This window comes from Ovis aries, chromosome 20, assembly GCF_016772045.2.
Source record: "Ovis aries strain OAR_USU_Benz2616 breed Rambouillet chromosome 20, ARS-UI_Ramb_v3.0, whole genome shotgun sequence".
Lineage (NCBI taxonomy): Eukaryota > Metazoa > Chordata > Mammalia > Artiodactyla > Bovidae > Ovis > Ovis aries.
This window is the reverse complement of record NC_056073.1, coordinates 19,281,105-19,305,673: the sequence shown is the minus strand read 5'-3', so window position 1 is coordinate 19,305,673 and position 24,569 is coordinate 19,281,105. Positions and strand designations below refer to the sequence as shown.

Genomic DNA, 24,569 nt, shown 5'->3' with positions numbered 1-24,569 from the left:
TATTTAATGACAAATGGCTAACTATTCAGAATTTCAATGTGTACTGGGAAGATAATTCAACCTCTAGTTGATCCAAAGAATCTTGGAGTTGCTGGCAATGAGAAAAACCACAGAGTGTGCTTGAAAATACCCTCAGGCGTGAAGGAGTTAACTGACTGTGTACGCTTTATCTTCTGTCCAATGGACTTGTGGTTTGCCGACTAAAGTCTCCGGTAAATGATTGTTAGAGACCTGTCATTGATAGCTGTGGCTGGTTGCTGTGTTTCAAAAGTCTGCTGATTCCTCTGCGAGGCAGTGCAGCATCCTCCAGCACTTTCCTCATCTCAGACCTACTCGGGTCTGCTTGCGAAAGGATCTATCAGATCAATAAACATGAATGATGAAAACTACAGCACCACCATCTACAACAGAGTCCAAACAGAGAGGGTGTATGAGGATTCAGACCCAGCAGAAAACGGAGGTCCCCTTTACGATGACGTCCATGAAGACGTGAAGAGGGAAGACAACTTATATGTCAATGAGCTGGAAAGCCCAGAATATGACTCTGTGGCCGTGTACACTGTTGGGCGTCATGGGAGAACCTCGGCTTCTTTACAGCCAGAAACAGGAGAATACGTCCTGACTGATGAAGCATATTCTAAGGCTCAGGACCCCCACCCAGGGGAAGCCACAGAGAACGAGGACATCTCCTTGGGAGAATTGTTCTCACCAACCAAGGACCAGGAGTCTGACCCAGAGGAGCCCCAAGAGTCTGACCCAGAGGAGCCCCAGGAGAATGGAAGTGAGATGGAGGCAGACCTGCCTTCTCCTTCGAGCTTCACCATCCAGAATAGCAGAGCCTTCTCCACCCGCGAGATCTCCCCTACCAGCGATTCTGCTGAAGAGGTTTCAGAAGGAAACGAATCGGCTTCCGCAAGCCCCGAGATTAACCTCTTTGTGAAGGTAAGGAATGCCCTGAAACAGGCACACCTGCCCGTGCAGATGGCCTAACTGGTGCTTTATTTTGCTCTGAGAGACCAGGGAAAGGTGCGTGGTGTCACGGTCCTTGGATGTCAGGATCTATTCAAGAGTAGGGCTGATGAAATGAGTCATTCCACGGTTTACCCAGAACGGCTCAAAATTACAAGAACTGGAAAGTACATTTAAAGCGTGTGTCTTGTGATCACTTCTCTGTACCATGGGCAAAGCATTTTTTCAGAGTTCCCTTTTGAGGGTACTTCCCTGGTGGTCCAGGGGTTGGGACTCCACCCTTCCACCGCAGAGGGCATGGATTCAATCCCAGGTTGGGGAACTACTACTCTACATGCCGTGGGGCTTGGCCAAAAAATAAATAAAAATTTTAAAAATGGATGCCAGAAAACATCCATGATGAGCAAAAAATCAAAATTTAGAAAAAAAGTTCGCTTATGTGTGAGCAGAAATTGTTGCTCAGATCCTTTCCTTTGTGACAGATGTCAAGTACCATTTTCCTGTCTGGTTAAATTTCCTTCATCATTGTGATTTTGTAAACAAAAACTACGGTTTGTGAAAGTCAAGACTACAGTCGGGCACCAGTGTTTCCTCCTGGGTGTTTCTGAGTTCACAGATAGTCCTTCATGTATATGGTCAATAAATGTTACCTCTGTTACCCAGTTTGCCCTTTTGACACCAATATAACTGAAATATCTGATGAGATAAAACGATTTCACTGGTAGTAAGACACTTAGTGTCAGGGTTAATGTTTAACCCTTGGGATATTTAAACAAAGAACTTTGATGATCTTTGTATTAGACTGTAATCTAATAAAGATTGTGGTTATGAATATTATCAAGACATAAAAAGCATTTCAGGGCTAAACAGGTCATCTTTATGGATCAAGATTATTTTTTTCCCAACATCCCCCCACCCAAATTCATACTGACACACTTCTTTAATGTGAAGACATCATATTCGTAAATCCTGCTACTCCTGGCTAACAAAATTGGTTACTCTATGAACCTATGAAAACCCCAGTTTACACTCATTTCTCCCCTTTCTGGTTTCCAATTAACTCCTCTAATGAAATGCACTAATTGTATGTATTGCTAATTTAATATATAATTATTTCCTACTCTGTATTTTTTCCTAGTTGTTTTTGGTGTATAAATCGTGTCCCTTTTATTCGACCACACAGGTCCTTTTTCAAAAGCACCAAGCAGAGTGTTAGATTTGTATTTAACTACCTGGCAAACCTTGCCTGGGATTGTGTTGAGCATCTGGGAGGGACATGGGTCTGTAAACAGAGCCCTTTCTCTCAAGAAATAACAATGTGGTACAGGAGACAGACTTGCAAGTTGTGAATTTTGGTGAAATAGAGGCGTGAGCAAGTAACGTGCTGTGGGTATCCTGGGAGTGCCCGAGGGTGTGCGAAAGAGTCAAGAGAGGCTCTACGGAGGAGGCAAAGTTCAAACAGGGGCATTCAAGTCACCTTCCAGCCTTTATATCCACTTACCACTGTGTTAGTTTCAAAAAAGAAAGAAGCAACGTTTCAAAAGTGAGGACTGGGTATATTTTCCTCAAGACCGAGGCATCCATGTAACTCCCTGCAACCATCAGCATCCTGAATCATTGTCGTCCTGATCATTGAAGATGAACTCTCATTGACATGATCACCATCATTCCAGGCCCATCAGACCATTATTTGTATATTTGGCAAAGTGTTGATTTCATCAGAAATTAGCCTGCCACCGCCATTGAACCAAACAGAAGTAGGAGGAAATAGAAGTATTGGCATCTCCAACTGGTGCCAGCCACAGGAAAAACTGTTTGATAGTAAATATGGTTTCTAAGTTCTTGAGATCCGTCGTTCCCTAAGCAAATATTGGATCTAATTAACTCTTAAGTTTGCTAAGGGGTCATACAATATAAAATCAACCTCAGCTCCTGTGTGTGAACTCCTTTTAAGAGATGATACTCAGCATCATTCAGTGAGAAGGACAGGCTTAATCTCAGCTTCTCAACCCCCACCCCACCCCCACTGCAGTTCTTTATTCCATGGAAAGTGGAAATGCATAACATGAGGACAAGTGACTGGTCCTGCCCGGGAGTGGAGGGCATGAGGGTGACCAGCTCAAGCTCCATGCTCCTCCCAGCTCCAAGGAGTGGGTGTTAGAACCCCTGCATTGGATGGGGATCACCATTTTCCTAGAGGGCTTGTTGCTGGGGTTCTGGGGTTGTTCTCCTCCTGGGCTGCTTTGGGCTGGACCACTTGGGCTGCTGATGTTCCATTAATGTTCCAGCTACTGTGAACTCAAAAGGCTTTTCCCCCTCTTTTGACTCCCTGTGTGAATTCTTCTTGGACTTCCCAGGTGGCTCAGTGGTAAAGAATACAGCAGACATGGGTTCCATCCCTGTGTCAGAAAGATACCGTGGAGAGGGAAATAGCAGCCCACTCCAGTATTCTTGCCTAGGAAATCCCATGGACAAAGTCTAAGCCTGGTGGGCTACCGTCCATGGGGTCGCAAAGAGTCACTTAGCAACTGAACAGCTTGGGCTGCGGCTATACCTGCACTCATCTGTGTATGTTTCTACCTGTCTGGACAGATCAGAGAAAATGGAATGCAAGTTAATAACTGTGTGTTCAACCAACCTCGTATTGAGGCTCAGCCACGTCCGGGTGTTGATCAATGAATTAAAATATCTCATTTATTTATTCATTCAACAGATAGTTATTGGTCCGGGTTCTGGGTGTACAACAGGGAAGAAAACAAAGTCCAGGCTCCCCTGCACTTCGCTTCGTAGCAGGAGAGACAACAGATGGACACAGAAAGAAGTAAACATGAAATGTGCCCGGTGGTGATAGTGCCATAAAGAGACATAGAACAGAATAACGGGTATGTTAGTTTCCTGCAGCTGCCCTAACAAACTGCTGGAAACACAGTGGCTCCAAACCACACGGATTTATTCTCCAACATTCTGGAGATCAGAATCTGGAGTGAGTCTTAGGGGGCTGAAACAAGGAGTCATCAGAGCTGTGTTCCCTTTGGAGATTCCAGGGAGAGTTTGTTCCCACCGCCCTCCCCACCACCCCACCTCCTTCCCCCCCTTACCTGCCACCTGCCCTTGCTCCTAGAGAGGGCTTCCCTGGTGGCTCAGTGGTAAGGAATCCTCCTGCAAGGCAGAGATGCAGAAGACATGGGTTTGACCCATGGGTCCGGAAGATCCCCTGGAGGAGGAAATGGCAACCTACCCCAGTATTCTTGCCTGGAAAATCCCAAGGACAGAAGAGCCAGGTAGACTACAGTCCACGGGGTCACAAAGAGTCCAACAGGACTGAGTATCTGAGCACAGCTCAGTACTCTTCTAGGGGCAGTGTTCTCTCACTCATGGCCCACATCGCGTCTCCCTTTCTCCCCAGCTTCCAGCTCCACCTTTATTTTTTTCTTTCCTGGCCAGGCTGTGCAGCATGCAGGTTCTTAGTTCCCTGACCAGAGATGGAACCCTCGCCCCTTGCAATGGAAGCATGGAGTCCCCAGCTTCCCCTTGCCTTGCAATCTGACTCTTCTGATCTCTCTTATAAGGAAAATTGTTAGTTTGGGCCTGCAGGATAATCCAGGATAATCTCCTCATATGAAGGATCCTTTAATTAATCACTTTTGCTAAGTCCCTTTTGCTACAGACGTTTCTGGGAATTAGAACAGGGGCGTGTTTGGGAACTGTTGTTTAGCTTCCCACAGTGGGACCGTGAATGATGCTGAGTAAGGGAGGGAGGAGGCAACGTGGCCAGGGTGGGGTAAGTGAGGAAGGAAAAGAGAGGTGGGGGTGGGCACAGGTCCCCTCGAGGCCTGATGAGCCATAGAAAGAACTTTCACTTTTACTCTGAGTGATAAGTGCAGGAGGAGGGGAGGGAAGGGGGTTGGCATCAAAGGGTTCTGCAAGGAATGTTCTGACTGCCTCTTCAATGATAGACTAGAGCAGAGAAAGAGTAGAAGCAGGGAGGACAGGCTGGAGGCAGTTGGAAAACTAGGCAAGGAAAGATGGTGGAGTGGACAATGGTCACTGCAGGGCAGGGTTGAGATGGTTGGGAAGAGAGAGCCCAGAGGTTTTGCTGGTGGGTCTGATGTGTAGCATGAAGAAAGGAAGGTGCCGGGGGTGACCCTAGGGAGTTAGACCAGAGCCACTGGGTGAATGGAGATGTTATTTCCATTTCACCTGTGAACTCCTCCTCCAGGGACATGTGATCCAGAAAACGGGGGTCATGCAGTCTTTAATACATTCCTCCCTCTCTTCCTCCCTCCTTCCCTTTCTTCCTGTCTCCCTCCTGCCTTCCTTCCTATATTTACAACATACTGCATGCCGGACACTGGATATAAGAGATGAAAGCAGCACATCCCAAGTGCAACTCTCTGTTCTCTGGGGAAGACAGAAAAATACAATTGTTTCCCCACCCCCACCCCCACCCCCCCCACCCCCCCCCCCCCCGGTCTGGACAACTCAGCATGTGGGACTTTAGTCCCTTGAACAGGGACAGAACTCATGCCCCCTGCAGAGTAAGCCTGGAGTCTTAAAACAATGGGCCATCAAGGAAGTGCAGAGAAACACAGTTCTTGAAAATAAGAGGAAAGAAATAATTTCTTCATGGTCACTGACTGAGATCCAGTGAAAGAAAGGTCTCTAATGAGAGCTGCAATCCATGTCATAGGCAATCAAGAGAGACTGTCAGTTCAGAATTTGCTGATAGGATTGTAAGAATTGTCTGCTGCTTTCTGCTAAAATTAGAAGACCTCATAGACATTGTCCTAACTCTGTGTGTGTGTGTGTGTGTGTGTGAAAGAGAAAGAAATAGAGGGACAAGAGGGACAGAGACTGGGGGAGGAAAGAAATAGAGATATAGATGGAGATAAGAGATAGACAGGAAGATGGAGAAGGAAAGAGAGAAAAAATTATATTTAATGCAAAAGAAAAAAAGTATTCTGATTATGACAGTTGCAAAGAGAAAGGGTACAAATGAACACCATTTGTCCTGCACATTATTGATGTCATTGATCATGGAAAGCAGTGTATATATATATATTTTGTAGAACAGGGTTTGAAGTCAGGTTGCGTGGTTTGAACCCTGGCTTAGCAAATTAATTTCTGTTAAGCTGTTTATCAGTTTTCTGTTTGGTAAAATTGATGTCATAATGTTATGTTCCTAATAGAGTAGTTATGAAGATTGAATGAGGGAATCCATGTAAGTCATTTAGAATACTATCTGACATATAGTAAATGCTCAGTTCGCTTCAGTTCAGTCACTCAGTCATGTCCAACTCTTTGCGACCCCATGAACCGCAGCACGCCAAGCCTCCCTGTCCATCACCAACTCCTGGAGTTCACCCAAACCCATGTCCATTGTGTCAGTGATGCCATCCAACCATCTCATCCTCTGTTGTCCCCTTCTCCTCCTGCCCTCAATCTTTCCCAGCATCAGGGTCTTTTCAAATGAGTCAGCTCTTCACATCAGGTGGCCAAAGTACTGGAGTTTCAGCTTCAGCATCAGTCCTTCCAATGAACACCCAGCACTGATCTCCTTTAGAATGGACTGGTTGCCTGAGTTATTATCATTTATTGTGATGAATTTGAACCATCATAAAATAATAACTTCTATTTTAGGCACAAAGCCTTATAGTTAGTAGACATCATAAATATTCTGTTCGCTGATCTTAAGGTGACAATGTTAATATTGTGGAAAGAGCACTGGTCAGGTAATTCTAACACTTTTTGGTCAATGATTCACTGTGAAACATTCCTGCGCCCCAGTTTCCTCACCTCTGAAATGCAGGCCCTTCCAACTCTTACAGTCTTAGACCAGGGCATGTGGCTCCAGCTCTGTATCAGCGTCACGTGTCTGGCACATGTGTTATCCTCTCAAGGAGACTGTTTGATAATGATTAGGATCTCCCGATTTGGGTGTGACTGGGAGGGCCAGCAAGAAATCAACATGCTGTTTCACTCAGCTCACGTGAAATCTGTTCCTCGGAAAGCGCGTCCTCAGGGTCTGTCTCTGACAAGGCTCTCACAGGGTCCCCACGCAGTGTGGCACATCTTGTGCACGGAGTGAAGTTGGGGAGACCATTCACAGAAAATGGTAATGGTGTCCTTCTGGAGTCAGGCAACATACAGGCCCTAGTAAATGTTTCTCAAACTCGTAGCCTGGTATCCAAAATAGAGTATTCAACCTACTCCACAGGCTGTTAGAATCCTGTAATTAGGATAAAAAGTGTTAAGCCGTATTTCTATTGCAGGTAACCTAGTTTTCTTCAATGTTATTTTGTGTATTTCTATGTATTTCATCATGTGCACAGTATATTCTTGTAGTTGTATATTATACGGTACTATAATTATAATTACTATAATTCGTAAACGAATAAATGCATGTACGTTGTGGATAAATGGTTAAGTTCTGCATTGATAGATATGCTCAGTTTTTACAATCTTTTTGACTCACAGGGTTTCCTTTCTTTTCTGTCACCGTCTGGGGTTTGAGACTCTTTCCTCGGCCAAGATCGGGGAGAATAGTTCCCCTCACCTTCCGGTTCCTTCCTGGCAGTTTTCATAAGCAACACACTGAGTCCATTTGCCTTGGAGGCAAACAAAAATTCCCCATCAGAGTCGAGGAATTAAGAAATGCCACTGAGGAAATGAGGGACATGCAGCTGGATTTGCTTACTGAGATGTGACTCAGGTGAGGTGCCCTGGGGATGTGTCAGGCCACGGACTCCGCAGACACAAGGGCACAGCAGATACACATGTGTGTGCGAGGAGCTCTGTGAGGCTGGAGTGGAGGGAAGAAGCCCATCGAGGCAGCGCAGATGCTGAGGCTGAAGAACCAGGAGTACACTCTTTTCATTTCTTAATTATATCTTTTATTCTCCTTCTGTCTTTCTGTTGTTGTTTGTTTATTTCATTGGAGTGTAGTTGACTTACAATGTTGTGTTAGTTTCAGGTATACAGCAAAGTGATTCATATATATCTGTTTTTCCCCCCCCCCCCCAGATTCTTTTCCCTTATAAGCTATTACAAAATATTAGGCATGGTCTCACATGGCACCCTGGGCAGCTTGGATTTTATCCTGAAGGCAGCTGAGAGTAGCATGATATTGGAGGAGAACATCATGGGCAAAGCAATGTTCAGAGTGATGGATAAGCAAATTAAAAAGCATTTCCACTTAACCGTGTAGGACAGGCCCAAACAAACATCTACGTTTCGAAGATTAGGTGAAACTTTTAAATGTAAATATATTCTGTATAATGACTGCCTTCATTTTTAGTTATTTATTCATTCAGCTGAGAGTCTGGGTATATCCAAATATTTATATCCTTGATTTCATCCAGTTGAATTTCTGAGAAAAGCGACCAAGCGTGTTGCTGATTTATGTATTATCTAAATGTGTATCTTGGTACTTTATGTTTTGTTAGGGGAAAGTATAACATGGATTCAGCACAAAGTTTTGATTGATGGTGTTTTAGTATAGTTTGAATTTAAAAAAAAAAATGTGTTTGTGAGATCTGTCTTAGCGTGGCTAAACTACTCGGAAGTTTTATATTTAGAACCCTGCAAGAGGCTTCCTGTTCACCACCCCCAGGGAGGGCCTGCTCTAACGTCAGTAATCAGGACCCATCAGATATGTCCTTGGAAACATCTGTGACAAAGTGCAAGTCCGAACCTGTTGCATATGCCCAGCTGTCCTTTTATGGAACCCTTGAAACATGAATATGGAACAAGGGGCAGATTTGAATAAAAATGTCTATTCTTGTTGCAATGTCTTAATAAGAGTTCTGGGGACATACTCAAGTCCTAGTTTTATCAAATATCATCTTCTAGGTGATCGTTGGAACTAGTTTCCTCTGTGAATCAATGGCATCAATCAAAGAGGGAACAGAATCCTAGTACTATGACAGGAATATTGAAAACCAGAGCAGCTAAATAACTTACCCAAGCCTGGTGGCAAATGAATAGCAAAGCCAGGGCTTTGACCCCCGCCCTCCCCCACTCCCATCCAGGGCATTTCCTTCTTACTGGCGTTCCTAACCTGGGGTGCTAGATATTTTGAACATGCTGGAGGAGGTTCTGCTGTTGTTGGTCAGTTGCCAAGTCATGTCCAACTGTCCGCGACCCCATGGACTGCAGCACACCAGGCTCTCCTGTACCTAACCATATCCCAGAGTTTGACCAAGTTTGTGTCTGTTGAATTGGTGAGGTGGCTCAGTTGGGAAAGAGTCTGCCTACAGTGCAGGAGACCCAGGTTTGATCTCTAGGTTGGGAAGATCTGCTGGAGAAGGGAATGGCTAACCAATCCAGTATTTTTGCCTGGAGAATTCCACGGACAGAGGAGCCTGGTGGGCTACAGTCCATGGGGTTGCAAAGAGTTGGACATGACTTAGCAATGGTGGAAAGTGAAGAAGAACTAAAGAGCCTCTTGCTGAAAGTTAAAAAGGAGGGTGAAAAAGTTGGCTTAAAGCTCAACAATTCAGAAAACAAAGATCATGGTATCCGGTCCCATCACTTCATGGCAAATAGATGAGGAAACAGTGGAAATAGTGGCTGACTTTATTTTTCTGGGTTCCAAAATCACTGCAGATGGTGATTGCAGCCATGAAATTAAAAGACGCTTATTTCTTGGAAGGAAAGTTATGACCAAGCTAGATAGCATATTAAAAAGCAGAGACATTGCTTTGTCAACAAACGTCCGTTTAGTCAAGGCTATGGTTTTTCCAGTGACCATGTATGGATGTGAAAGTTGGACTATAAAGAAAGCTGAGCACTGAAGAATTGATGCTTTTGAACTGTGGTGTTGGAGAAAACTCTTGAGAGTCCCTTGGACTGCAAGGAGATCCAACCAGTCCATCCTAAAGGAGATCAGTCCTGGGTGTTCATTGGAAGGACTGATGTTGAAGCTGAAACTCCAATACTTTGGCTACCTGATGCAAAGAACTGACTCATTGGAAAAGATCCTGATGCTGGGAAAGATTGAGGGCAGGAGGAGAAGGGGACGACAGAGGATGAGATGGCTGGATGGCATCACTGACTCAGTGGACATGGGTTTGGGAGAACTCCAGGAGTTGGTGATGGACAGGGAGGCCTGGTGTGCTGCAGTTCATGGGGTTGCAAAGAGTTGGACACGACTGAGTGACTGAACTGAACTGAGCAGCTAACACAGGGGGTTCAGGAGCATTCTAAAACTCCATGCATGATTTTGTGAAAGGTGATCTGAGGAGGGTCCCTTGATGTTGTCTGTCTCTGTGATGCATTCTGCTTCCCTGTCTGGGTCCTCACACTGTGTATCTCTATGTGGGAGGGGGAGAATGACTTTGAGTGGGCCGGCCGACTCTGTCCATTCTGTGGAGTTGGCTTCTTGCCCTAAGCCTTTTATAATAGCATCTCAAGAAATCATGGGAAGAAACACTTGCTAAAGAGTTATAAATGTGTATTACCTGGGTCATCATGGAGGGATCATATTAGCTCTGAAAAGGAAAGTGATGTGATATTCTGAAATAAATATCCCGAAATTAGGACCCATCTGTTTCCCAAGAAAAATTTTGGACATTTTTTTCTCCAAAGGGACTGCAAAGTTAATGGCAGTCCCTGCATGCACCCCTCATCCCACCACATTGTGAGCCATGTCACCAACTGTATGAACTAAAACTTCTGAGTAACTGAGATTTCTGCTTCTTGACCACCCAACAGTCCAGTCAGTTTCACTGCCTAAATTGTTCTCTCCTCTCCATCGTGGCCACCACTGGCCACAGTCATCTTGGCCACAGTTATTCAACTGGTCACTCTGCCTCCAAACCCATCTTCCTCCTAAGAAGCCCTGTACAGTCATCAGATTGGCATCTGACCACACCATTCCCTGCTTCTGGCTATGGAGTGGCTCCACACTGCCCCCAGGAAAAAGGCTGGCATGAGAGAATGTATCTGAAGGTCTTCATGCCCCATCAGGCTTTTAGCCAAGACCTCATCACCGACTACTCTCCACTCGCACTTTGCCTTGACTTGTTTTACCCTGCACCTGCGTGCTCGGTCACATCTGACTCTTTGCAACCCCATGGACTGTAGCCCTCCAGGCTTTTCTGTCCGTGAGATTATCTCGGCAAGAATACTGGTGTGGGTTGCCATTTCCTTCTCCAGGGGCATCTTCCCAACTCAGGGATCGAACCCAAGTCTCCTGCAGCAGCTGCTTCATTGGCAAGCGGATTTTTCACCACTGAGCCACCTGAAAGCCCTATTTCCCTACACACTTCATGCCATTGCATGACCCTGGGCCCTCGCCCAAGCTTTTCTTGGCCCTCAAGGCTGGATCTTACCTCTGTGTGCCAGTCGGCTAATGCTGCCAGAACAAAGTACCACAGAGTGGTGGTACATAGATATGCATTTTCTCACAATTCTGGAGGTCAGAAGTCTCCAGCATTCTCCAGGGCGCTGGAAGGCAAGAATCAAGCTGTGGCAGGGTTGGTTTCTACGGAGGCCTCTCTCCTTGATTGGGAGATGCTGTCCGCCTTCTACGCCTTCCTCTGTGTGTGTCTGAGTCTTACTTTCTTCTTATAAGGGCACAAGTCATATTGGATTAGGGGTCTGCCATAATGACCCCATTCAGTTCAGTTCAGTTCAGTCACTCAGTCGTGTCCGACTCTTTGCGACCCCATGAATCACAGCACGCCAGGCCTCCCTGTCCATCACCAACTCCTAGAGTACACTCAGACTCACGTCCATTGAGTCAGTGATGCCATCCAGCCATCTCATCCTCTGTCGTCCCCTTCTCCTCCTGCCCCCAATCCCTCCCAGCATCAGAGTCTTTTCCAGTGAGTCAACTCTTTGCATGAGGTGGCCAAAGTACTGGAGCTTCAGCTTTAGCATCATTCCTTCCAAAGAAATCCCAGGGCTGATCTCCTTCAGAATGGACTGGTTGGATCTCCTTGCAGTCCAAGGGACTCTCAAGAGTCTTCTCCAACACCACAGTTGGAAAGCATCAATTCTTCGGATCACCCTAATGATCATGTTTTGACTGGATTACTTCAGTAAAGACTCTGTCTCCGATGTCGTCCCATTCTGAGGCCCTGGGGATTAGGATTCAACATACGAATTTTGGGGAGACGTAATTCAACCCAAAACAATGTGATAGTTATCTTTTTACCTCTCTTTCTCACATAAAAACAGGACTTTGACTCAACTCATGTTGAACAATAACAGGTTTTGGAGCCCAACTGACTGTTCTTCCCTTTTGAATACATTTACCATTTGCACAGCACTTCCCAGGTGGCACTAGTGGTAAAGAACTCACCTGCCAACGCAGGAGACATAAGAGATGCTGGATCTCTTTGATACCTGGGTGCAGAAGATCCCCTGGAAGAGAGCATGGCAACCCACTCCAGTATTCTTGCCTGGAGAATCTCGTGATTCTTCTTGCTTCCTGAAACACTTTACACAATCCTGTCAAATATATGTGTGTTCATATATTTGAAATTATCTTTTTTCCCTTTTGTTTAATACAGATGGTACTATATATCCTAGTGTGTACCTTTCTTTTTTGAGTGTCAATTTTGTTGGGACATAATTTACATACACTAAATTCAGCAATTTTAAGTGCGCTCTTCTTTGAATTTTGAACAAATATATACAGCTGTACAACAGTCATCACAATCATGATAAGCTATATCTCCATAATCTAAGAAAATTCCCTCTTGACCCTTCGCTGCAGGTCACCTCCCAGCCGCGCCCTGAATCCTGGAAACCACATATCTTTCTATCATCATAGTTTTGCCTTTTCAAAAGTGTTATATAAATTGAATTAATCTCTGTAACCTTTTGTGTGTGGTTTCTTTCACTTAGCATAATGTTTCTGAATTCATCCATATCACTACATACATCAGTAGGTGGTTCCTTTTGTTGCTAAGGAATATTCCATTGTCTGACTGTACAATTTGATCATTCATTCAGCAGTTGACGGATACTTGGGTTCTTTCCCAGGTTTTGACTATTATTAATAAAATGGCTATAAGTGTTCACATATAAGCTTTTGTGTTGATTGTATTTTCATTTCTCTTGGTCAAATACCTAAGGGTGGAATTATTGGGGCATATGGTCCCAATATTGGTGAATATTTAACCTTATTTAAAAAAATCTTTCAAGTTCTTTGCAAAGTGGCTGGGAGAATTTATGAAAGATTTCTAACTGCTTCTTTTCTAGTAGTTGGTACTGTCAATCTTTTAAGTTGTAGGCGTACTGATAAATGTATAGTGATCTTTTGTGGCAGCTTTGATTTACTTTTTTTTAATGACATGATATTAAACATCTTTTCATGTGGTTATTAGCCATTGTTGCATCTTCTCTGATGAAGTATCTGTTCAAATATTTTGCTTATTATTGTTATTTTAGCATTGTCATATTAATATTATTGAATTTTAAGAGTTTCTTATATAGTCAAGGTGCAATTTCTTTATCAGATAAGTATTTATCACATAGTTTAGAGAGACTTTTCCTTTTCATAAGTGTGTTTTGAAGACTGAAGGTTGTGATTATGATGAAGTCCATGTATCAATTTCTTTCTTCTATGGTTTGGGCTTTTTCTGTTCTAAGAAATGTTTGTTTACTCCAAGGTCACAAAGATTTTCTCCTATATTTTCTTCTAGAAGTTTTTCAGTTTGGGGTTTTATATTTAACTCTAAGATCCATTTTTGAGCTAAATTTCCATCAGGTTAAAAATATGGATTGCATCTATCTACCTATCTATCTAACTCTAATTCTATCACTGTCTCTCTCTTGGTACCTCCATCCTGTCTGTTGTTTAGATCTGTGAATTCTAGCTGCCTTGACCTTCTGAAATATCAGACTCTGCTGTCTCCTCAACTCAGAGAATCAGCCTCTATCGGGGTTCTATGTTACCTGTCTCCAGTGTCTGAAAACCATCGCTGCACATAATTTGCCTGCTTTACCTGTTGTTTAAAGAAAGTTTCTACTGTTAAGTGGTAATCTGCTTCCTTTCTTCCATCTTGTCCAAAATGGAGATTGTCAAAATTGACTTTAAGATCCTCATTTCACTTGAGTTGCTTCTCCTTTCTTTCAAATATTGGCCCCTTGAAGTCAAGTCTGAATTGGAGTTTGGAATATAGTCATAAAGCTCAACTAGATTAAAGTCTAATGATAATGACATTAAAGTGATATGGGAGTTAGCTATTGCAGATATGTTGGCCTTCAGTCGAAAGCTGCTTGCTGACCTTCCATCTTTCCATTTTCTTTTAAGACTATGTTGTCTTTATGTTGCACTTTAAGTTCTGAGTAATGAGGGGACAGGGAAATAGATGTCCCAGCTAATCATTCATCAACAAAAGTCAAAATACAATGCTATCTTCTCATCTTTTAACTTCTTACCATTCAAGCCTCTGGTGATTCCATGAGTTCCCTTGAAAACCCATAGGAAAAGAGGACTTCACTACTATTAAAAGGGAATGCTATTTTTAAGCTATCTTCCAATACCCAGGCCTGAAGAATCCAGGTTGATTTTGTGTATAAATTGTATTGTGTCCATAGGAAAATTCACTGACTGGCAGGTCTTCTACCAAATGACACTCCCTTAAAAATATGAGATGACTCCTGGTGCGTGGAACATGTTTTCAGCCCTGAAACCAAGTATTCTGTGTAATTTTGTGAGGACAAAGATTAGAAACCTGGGCTTAAAGCCATGTCCCATGTTTATGCGTTATGAGCAGAGCTCTCTGCATCCTTTCATGAGCCTGTGGGTTTGCAAAAGTGCCAGCTCCTCATTATTGCCCAGCTTGGTGCAAACAGTAACACAGCAACAGCTAACATAAACAAGAGGACGCATTGTTTACGAAACCACTAATGTTCTGAGGTTTCAGTGATAACAATTGCAGGGCAAATATGTAAGGTGGTAATGAGTAACTGACATGAGGGCCTTGTGTTAATTGGAGTACGACTGCATGTTTTTTCCCATCTACAGAAGTATTTGTGTCCTGTTCTCTTATGGAGCCAAGAAAGGAAAGGATTTGGTGGATAGCCTTTTTGTATTTACAATAGCAACCCTCTGTTAACTGTCTTGGTTCTTCTAGAACTGTGCGGTTCAAAACACTAGCCATTAGCTCCATGTGGCATTTAAATTTAAATTACGTGAAAACAAAAAATCTTAAAAATTCAGTTCCTTAGTCATGCTATCCACATTTCAAGTGCCAGTCAGACATCTGTGGCTACTGGCCACTATATTGAAAAGTACACCTAGAGAATATTTCTAGCATCTCAGAAAGTTCTATAAAACAGTACTACTGTAGGGTGATCTGGGTTCAGATGCAGCATGAAGACTCATCAGCTATGTGGTCACAGGCCCTGCCTTGGTCTTTATTCCCTTGTCTAAAAATAAAAGGTTCAGCGATCGGGTTTAGTGAAAAAGAGGAGTGGTCCTACCCAAAAAATAAAGAAATCACCAATGAAAATTATTCTCCTCGATAAATAGTATCTGTGCTGTGAGTTCATATGAACCAATTGTTTTCAAATGGCAACTGACCAGGCAAAGCTCTACAGCTCATTGTAGAGCTTGTCAATCTCAGTAAAGCTGTCAGTATCCATTGGCCATGCCCAGGCCCACTGAGGGTCTCTCTGTGTTAAGTGTTATCCATCAAAGCAGCAGTAACTTTGAGGACTGAAGAAGCTGCCCCATTGGCCACTTGAACCAAATAGCATCAAGTCTGGAAATTAGACACAGAGATCAAGGTCCTTCTCCTCAGTCAAAACAACTTGCCATGTTAAAGCAGAGGGGATTATCTGGGCAAGGGGGCTACTTACTGAGAAGATATGAGGGTGAAGGTTGAGTGATTTTCTTGTAAGTGTGGTGAGCTCTTGATCCATCATAAACAATGTGTAATTGCAAGAATGAGCTCAGGCCAATTGCCTGTTCCTCCCTGTACATTCCTTTAATCCATCTCCAAACAAACAGGCTGATGAGTCTTTTATGAAACCTGTACTGTGCACTTGGTGTGCAGGTGTTGTGAGCAATAGAAAAGCAGTCTAAGCTGGGGACCTTCACTGGTGAGGTTCTGACCTGCTGGCTAGAAGGAAGGATTAACACCCACTGTAAAGTATTTAGAACTAACGTGAGAGTTGAGAGAGAATCAGTTGCAAAAATACATGATACACGTTATCAAAGAAGCACTGAAGGCATTCAGAAATGGAAGAGGGCTGGACTTATCAGCGAGGGCTGCATGGAAGAGGAAGACTTCAAACTCTGAAGGAAATGTAGGCACGCAGGTGGCAGATGGGACCTGGGACCAAGGATGAGATGCTAAGCCTCAGCAATCACATCATCCTTCTCAATCCTATGTCACTGGGAGGCAGTTTGCTTAGTGGCTACAGCAGAAACCCTGGAGCTAGACTGTGTGATTCACATCCTGATCCTGTCTCTTATTAGCTATGTAGACGTAGGCAATTTAATCTTTCACTGGATTATTATGAGGATGAAATAGGTTCATATGCGTAAAACCGAGGGTTTCAACATATGAATGTGGGAAGTATACAAATATGGAGTCCATCACAGGCATGGAGGTGGAAAATACCTTTATAGGGAACATTCAGTGATATAGTTTGATTGGAGCACAAGAGGAGCTGAAGGTGGAGGCACAGGAGAAGCGAAATTAAATCTTGGGATTATCCTGGAATATAGAAGGTCTAAAGTGACACCTGGGACTTTTAGATAGTATTTCATCTGTAGCAGGGAGTATCTAGGGTTTTAAAACTAGGAACTTGCAAGGTCAGAGCTGTGCTTTGGGAAGATGATTTCAACAGCAGTAGGTTTTACAGGCAACCTTGCCCTTATTATCCTGGAGCAGAGAAGGAGGTGGAAACATTGGCAGATTAAATACCAAGCTCAGAATCTCCCAACCAGACCTTACAAACTGCTTTCCTGAATGCCCATTGGTGCCTTGTTTTACTGATAAGAAAAGGACATGCAGTTTGGAACATACACCCTCCCTGGGATGTGCTCATGAAAACTCAATCTGAGGGGCATCCTCTCCGGACCTGCCCCCAGCCAAGACTTTCCAAGTATCAATCAGTCTCCAAGCAAAATAGTCCCTTTTATTTAGCAAAAGACTTTGAATGGGAACTATTACCACCCCATTGACCAAAATAACTTTGGCCTGTTTCTTGCTGACTGCTGGGTACAGAGCAGGGCTACCTCATCTTATATTTCATGAAAGAGGCATCCAGTTCTCAGAGGCTGTAAATCCTCACATCTCATTAGAGAGTTCTTCAGGCTAAGATTACAGAAGGCAGTGTCTCTCCCCTGGGTAAAGTTTTCACCAGCCCTTCCTGAAGCAATAGGTCCCAGCAGCCTCTGCGGACAACTAAAAATAGCCCCAGTATAAAACCCCAGCTCTCAGGACCTCTGGGAAGACCATTTGCTGAGAGAAGCAATCCAGCCTGTGATAAAGCATTGCCTCGGTCTCCTAACACATCATCGGACAGATGGGATGTCCCCCAAAGTCACAAATGCCTGGTCTCAACAATGGCAGTGGCTCTTCTGGGTGCGATCGAAGCCTGCTTTCTAATTATGATGGACAGGGCTCTGGGATTACTGAGTGGAACTGCTCAGTTGTAGGTGAGAACAGTGAGGGCTGCCTTTCTCAGGGCTGTTATCACTTGTCCATCCACATTCTTTTCATTCTTTCCTTCATTCAGCAAACATAGATTAAATGAGGCTCAATTCCTTACTTTCTGCGGTGTTGCTTCTCAGATATCATGTTCACTCTACACGACAGAGCTCACCTGCTCTCTTTCCTTATCCCCTGTTTGCATTATGCTCCTGCCATTGCACTTTGTTACAGCTGGTCGGCCCTATTATCATGGAGAAGGAAACGGCAGCTCACTCCAGTATTCTTGCCTGGAGAATCCCATGGACGGAGGAGCCTGGTGGGCTACTGTCCATGGGGTCGCAAAGAGTCCCTATTATTAACAGAAAGTTGACTGGCTCCCAGGACAGGGTCTGGTTCATCAATGTTTGTGCTGAGTACATCACGTGTCAGGCATGGCCCTGCCCTCTATTTTTTTTCTGTATCTTAGTTGGGTGCTGTCCTTCTGGATTTGACCTCTGCTTCTTGTTACTTCCCTCATGTTATCTCTCTCTCTCTTTTTCTAAGTTTTGTCAAGTGAAAAAAGCACAACCTAGAAATTGAGAATTATGTTTTATTCCATGGACTTTCTGAGGACTTTGACCCAGAAGCCTCAAGGATCTTCCATCTTCAGCCTGGAGGCAAACTCCACTGAGACAGCTGTTCTAAGATAGACTTTCAGTGAGTCACTCCAGTTGAGCCCCACACCGCACCTCCTGATCCCTATGGATTTGGCCAAGTTCAAGCCTACGGCTTCTCTGGGGTCCTGGTAGAGCGTATGGCCCCCACCTCCTCTGCAGCCCTCCTCGGAGTTTCTTCTGTGCAATAATTTGTTCTGTTCTGTGCCATCAGTCACTGTGCTCCCAGCTGCCTTCTCACCTCCAGAAGTTTGTCTAAATTCCATGTCCCTTGGTAGTCTTGTCTCATTTTCCTTATCCTTTTGAGATGATCCCTTCAGTGGATCTATACTGTTATTTCAGCAGGATCTCAGGGAGGTCTGTGGGCAGAAGCCTGTCAATAATATTTCATGCACAAAGGTTCTAAATATAGCTTTGAAACTATTGAATTTACAAGTGTTTGACTAGGGCTCTTTACTGCAGAACTTCTCAGCCTTTTCATTTGCAAACACATACTGGAAAAGCTCTAAGAGAGGGTGTAGATGGAGTATTTCCCAATTATTTGATTGCAAGATTTTCTTTTTTTCAGGGAAATCACACCATGCTTCATGAAATACACTGTGGGAAATACTGGATTAATGTACTGGCATTATACCAGCTCTGGGACTGAAATACATGAGACAAGAACAATGTTTGCTGATTGCTTCTGCAGAAGGGGTGAGAGGATGAGTCCTAAGTATCACCCTCACCCCTCTCCCCCAAGTTACAGATTTACTTTCTGGTCATGATGCCTCAATTCAGAGACTGAGTCCAGGGAAAAAGAACCCCCAGGCTCAATTCAGACCAGCATAACTACTGCATGCCTTTAGTCAAATTAACTTCTTTGAGATGCATTTCCATATCTTGGAATAATATCTTCTCTTCCTACTTTGTAAGGCAGTTGTGAGTATCAAAAGATAAAATACACGAGACAGTATTTGTAAAATATAAAACACAAAACAACTACAGGAATTATTGTTGTGGTGGTGAAATTCAGTCACCATGTCACAAGGGTTAGAATGCGGGGAAAAAAAAAGTGAAAATGTTAGTCCCTCAGTTGCGTCCAACTCTTTGTGATCTTCAAGGCTCCTCTGTCTGTGAAATTCCCCAGGCAAGAATACCAGAGTGGGTTAGCCATTCCCTCCTCCAGGGGTCTTCCTGACCCAGGGATCGAACCTGGGTCTCCTGCATTGCAGGATTCTTTACCATCTGAGCCACCATGCTACCTGGCTCGTATAACTGACCCACCAGGGAAGCCACGAGGGCAGAACATGAAAAGGAGCATTTGCACATTCTCTGAACATATCCTAGGGCTGGTGACCTCATCCTACATTTACAGTCACGGGTCACAGCAGGGAACCCTTAGGAAAAGAGGAGAGAAACCCTTTCTCGTCTGTGCTGTGCTTAGGTGCTCAGTGGTGTCTGACTCTTTGTGACCCCATGAACTGCAGGCTGCCAGGCTCCTCTGTCCTTCCATGATTCTCCAGGCAAGAATCCTGGAGTGGGTTGGCCGTGCCCTCCTTCAGGGGATCTTCCCAACCCAGGGATCAAACCCCAGTCTCCCGCATTGCAGGAGGATTCTTTAGCAGCTGAGCCACCAGGAACGTCCAAGAATACTGGAGTGGGCAGCCTCTCCCTTCTCCAGGGGATCTTCTGGACCCAGGAATTGAAAAAACCGGGGTCTCCTGCATTGTAGGTGGACTCTTTACCAGCTGAGCTACCAGGGAAGCCCCTTCTCTGTCTGTTCAGTTCAATTCAGTTCAGTCGCTCAGTCGTGTCCGACTCTTTGCGACCCCATGAGTCGCAGCACGCCAGGCCTCCCTGTCCATCACCAAATCCTGGAGTTCACTCAGACTCACGTCCATTGAGTCAGTGATGCCATTCAGCCATCTCATCCTCGGTTGTCCCCTTCTCCTCCTGCCCCCAATCCCTCCCAGCATCAGAGTCTTTTCCAATGAGTCAACTCTTCGCATGAGGTGGCCAAAGTACTGGAGCTTCAGCTTTAGCATCATTCCTTCCAAAGAACTCCCAGGGTTGATCTCCTTCAGAATGGACTGGTTGGATCTCCTTGCAGTCCAAGGGACTCTCAAGAGTCTTCTCCAACACCACAGTTCAAACGCATCAATTCTTCGGCACTCAGCCTTCTTCACAGTCCAACTCTCACATCCATACGTGACCACAGCAAAAACCATAGCCTTGACTAGACGGACCTTAGTCGGCAAAGTAATGTCCCTGCTTTTGAATATGCTATCTAGGTTGGTCATAACTTTTCTTCCAAGGAGTAAGCGTCTCTTAATTTCATGGCTGCAGTCAGCATCTGCAGTGATTTTGGAGCCCCCCAAAATAAAGTCTGACACTGTTTCTACTGTTTCCCCATCTATTTCCCATGAAGTGATGGGACCAGATGCCATGATCTTCATTTTCTGAATGTTGAGCTTTAAGCCAACTTTTTCACTCTCCTCTCTCACTTTCATCAAGAGGCTTTTTAGTTCCTCTTCACTTTCTGCCATAAGGGTGGTGTCATCTGCATATCTGAGGTTATTGATATTTCTCCTGGCAATCTTGATTCCAGCTTGTGTTTCTTCCAGTCCAGCGTTTCTCATGATGTACTCTGCATAGAAGTTAAATAAGCAGGGTGACAATATACAGCCTTGATGGACTCCTTTTCCTATTTGGAACCAGTCTGTTCCATGTCCAGTTCTAACTGTTGCTTCCTGACCTGCATACAGATTTCTCAGAGCTAAATCAGAGTTTATCCTCACTTTGCTGGTGAAGACCTTGAGGTAGAGAAATAGTCTTGGGGATATTTAGATCTAGGGAAGATCATGGATGTCATTTGATTTAACTTGCTTGTTTGAGATGCATAGAAACTGTGATCCAGAGAGGTTAAAGAATTTGTCTCCAATCTCATGAAGATAATAGTAGTGAGTGCTAGCAAGCTGGTCTCCAAGTTCAACATAACTTAATCTGACAAACATTTACCCAGCCTCTGGTACAAGCTTGCTGCTGCCCCAAGGGCTGAGGGACCCACAAGTGGGAGCAAGGTTTCCACCCTGAAGGAGCTCACAAGTGCTCAGCGGAGAGAGTAACAGCAAACACTAGAGCAGAGGAGGGTTGTTCAGTCAAGTGTTCTAGGAGTTCAGAAAAAGGGCCATTGTTGATGGCTGGGAGAGACACATTTTTTTGTAGTTAGTATTTTCTTTTTTCAGAAATTCTACTCCCTACCTCAAAGATTCCTTAATGGGGGGATTATGTGTATATACACACACACATGCATACATATGCTTTTATTTTATATGTATACAAATATAGATACACATTTTAATTTCATGTACATATATAATATATGTGATTTGGGAAGGCTATTCTTATTTTTCCATTTTTGGTTATCTTTAGAAAAGTTCCTTTGTGGCTCAGATGGTAAAGAATCTGCCTAAAGTGCAGGAGACCCAGGTTCAATCCCCAGGTCAGAAAGATCCCCTGGAGAAGGGAATGGCAACCCACTCCACTATTCTGGCCTGGAGAACTCCATAGACAGAGGAACCTGGCAGGCTACAGCCCATGGGGTCGCAAAGAGTCAGACATGTCTGAGCGACTCACACACCCAGAATAGTTTGCGATGGATACAGCTGCAAGTTGAAGAATCTGTTGTAAATGTCAAGAGAACTTTCTTGACCTTAAAAAATTCCAAGAGAAATGGGGACCTGCTGGTGGAATCCATTCTCCCTAAAATATGTTTGTTTCCATCTGAGCCAAAGAGCCCTAGAGCCCATGTTCCTTTAGTGGCAAAGAAATAGAAAAAAACACCCCTTTCCCTGGCAACAACGTTTATTTAGTATTGAAATACTATCCCTGTGTTTGGAAAGCCCATGCATCTATTAGTGTTTTAATTTCTAAAGTTAACAGAGCGGCAAATTGGTTTGGGATCGGTTACTAACTCTGCCCTAAAATGAGATGATTCAATCTCAGCAATTAGTGGGCCCTCTCTCCCATTAGGAGGCATGATGACATGACATGGTTGAACATCTCAGGATGCCAACCGGAACAGGGCCTCTGCATGGGGGTGTGGTACAGGGACTCACAGGGACCCAAAGAAATATGGAGACAGATTAAAGGGCAACTAAATGAACAGCCTGCTGACATCTATGTGGCTCAAAGATGGTTTGCTGTTGTGATATGTGTGAGCGAGAGTCAGTGTGTGATCTCCTAAGACTGGGGATTCTTTCTGAAATTATATCCCACAGAACACACATCCTTGACATACTCCACCCAAAAACAGATCCTCTGGCTAAAGAAGTTTGAGGAACATGACCTACTCCTTCCTCCTCTTGCAAATCCACAGTGCTCAACAGTCTATAAAAGCAGGAAGAAAATCAGTCAAGAAAACTTGAACCTTGTTTAACCCAGCATTTTCCAATATTTTGGAAATAGAAACTATAACATCCCATATAGTGGAATCAATACATCTTAATCTTTCTGACTAAAGCTATTGATACAGCACACCAAAACTAATTGATGACAAAGAAAAGAACACTTAGTCTCCATGAAATCTACTTGAGATGATTTAGTCAACCCAATGTCTTGTCTCTTGATGAAATTAGTTATGCCTATTCCTATGTCAGCTTTTGCCTGGATCTGAAGGCTCTGCTGAAAGTGGGTCTCATCCCCGGGTCTGCTGGCTTCCAAAACCCATGCTTTTAACTGTGTGTTATTCTACTAGATATGTGGGTGCATTTAAACCTCTTCTCTCAGAAGACCATGTAATAGTTGGGCACTTTATTTCTCCTATATCACCCAACTTCCCTGCTAGAAATGGAAAAAGAAGAGAGGAAGGAAGGAAAGACGGGAGGGAGGGAGGGTTAAGTTCTTACAGGAGCATGGGTAGGACTTTGCCACAGGATTGCCTCTAAGAGCTTGTAACATATATTTCTTTATCACACTTTCCAGCAACTATCAAAACTCCCTGGGAGATGTTAGGCTTGGACATAAGTTAAAAACATCATTAGAAAACATCCCCAGGAAGGCAAAGATGATTATGAACTGAAATGGTCTATGGTGACTCTTGAAAGATTGTCCTGTGGAGCAGCCCCTAAATCATTCCTCTCAGCCTTCATTTGCAAAGCAAAATGGTATTAATGTAATCAGCCTCTTACCTTTATCAAAGCGACCTTACCCTAGGACTTGCAGGGATTATTAATACAGGAGGCCTTTAGGAAAATGCCTTTGAACAACCAGCTTCTTTGTTTTCCTCACTTGCCTCTGACCCCTCTGGTTTTCAAATTCTCAGATTAAATTTTGTATGACTTTTAGCATCATTTGCCAACCAAGAAGAGTCCATTTTTCTTGCTGTTGCAAGGAAAATATTCCTGCACCAAGGGTTAGGTTAGGAGCAAGGATAGATCCAGGGTTTGTGAGACCTTCAGTGAGCCTCGTCAACAAACAGATCCACGTTTACAAATATAAAACTAGACACAGAAGTATTTATTTACAATGAGAAAGGAATTCAAAGAAATGAGAAATTTAAAAGAAGCTATCAGAAAGAGACCCAGACTTCAAAAACAAACCTATGGTTGCCAGGGGGAAGAATGGGGGAAGGGAGAGTTAGGGAGTTTGGGATGGGCGTGTACACCCTGCTATATTTAAAACAGATAATCAACAAGGTCCTACTGTACAGCACAGGGAACTCTGCTCAATGTTATGTGACAGCCTGAATGAGAGGGGGAGTTTGGGGGAGAATGGATCCGTGTACATGTATAGCTGAGTCCCTTCTCTGTACACCTGAAATTATCACAATGTTGTTAATTGGCTATACCATAACACGAAACAAACATTTTTTTAAAAAGAAGCTGTCAAATACCACTGACATTTAAAAAAATTCAGAAAAGTAATTGTACTTTAGTAAGTCCTTAACACACATCTGCAATACTTTTTTCTTTGCATTTTGCTGAGTACATATACTTTGCTTCCTTCTTCCTTTGATAACGACTTTGTAAATATCCTTTTTTATGGCAAGGAAAAAAGATAATCTAATCCCTCCACCAGCACAATCAATCAATATTTGATTTTTGGTATTGATAGTTGGGATGCAAAGATGCAACTAGTTGTAGAGTTACTACAGGCTTACATGCGACAAACACATAAAGTCTATTTTGGCTATTTCACCTTTAAACATGTATAGTGAATTATTGCATCTGCTGCTTTCTTGAGTACATTCCTGGTGGGAGAGAACTTCTGTTTGACCAGGCATCGGTGAGAACGAAATTCACTGTTTGCAAATTTACACAAGTGATAACTGGGAGAACTT

At 43.7% G+C, this 24,569-nt stretch overlaps 1 protein-coding gene across 1 annotated transcript in view; it reads left to right on the top strand.

Moving 5' to 3' along the window:
- Positions 1 to 266: 266 nt before the first annotated feature.
- Positions 267 to 24,569, top strand: part of CLIC5 (chloride intracellular channel 5) — a 166,122-nt gene continuing 141,819 nt past the window's right edge. Inside the window, exon 1 of the mRNA XM_004018861.6 lies at positions 267 to 942. Within this exon, the coding sequence (XP_004018910.2) occupies positions 373 to 942 (570 nt within the window). The 5' untranslated portion in view covers positions 267 to 372. The remainder of the gene's footprint in view (positions 943 to 24,569) is intronic.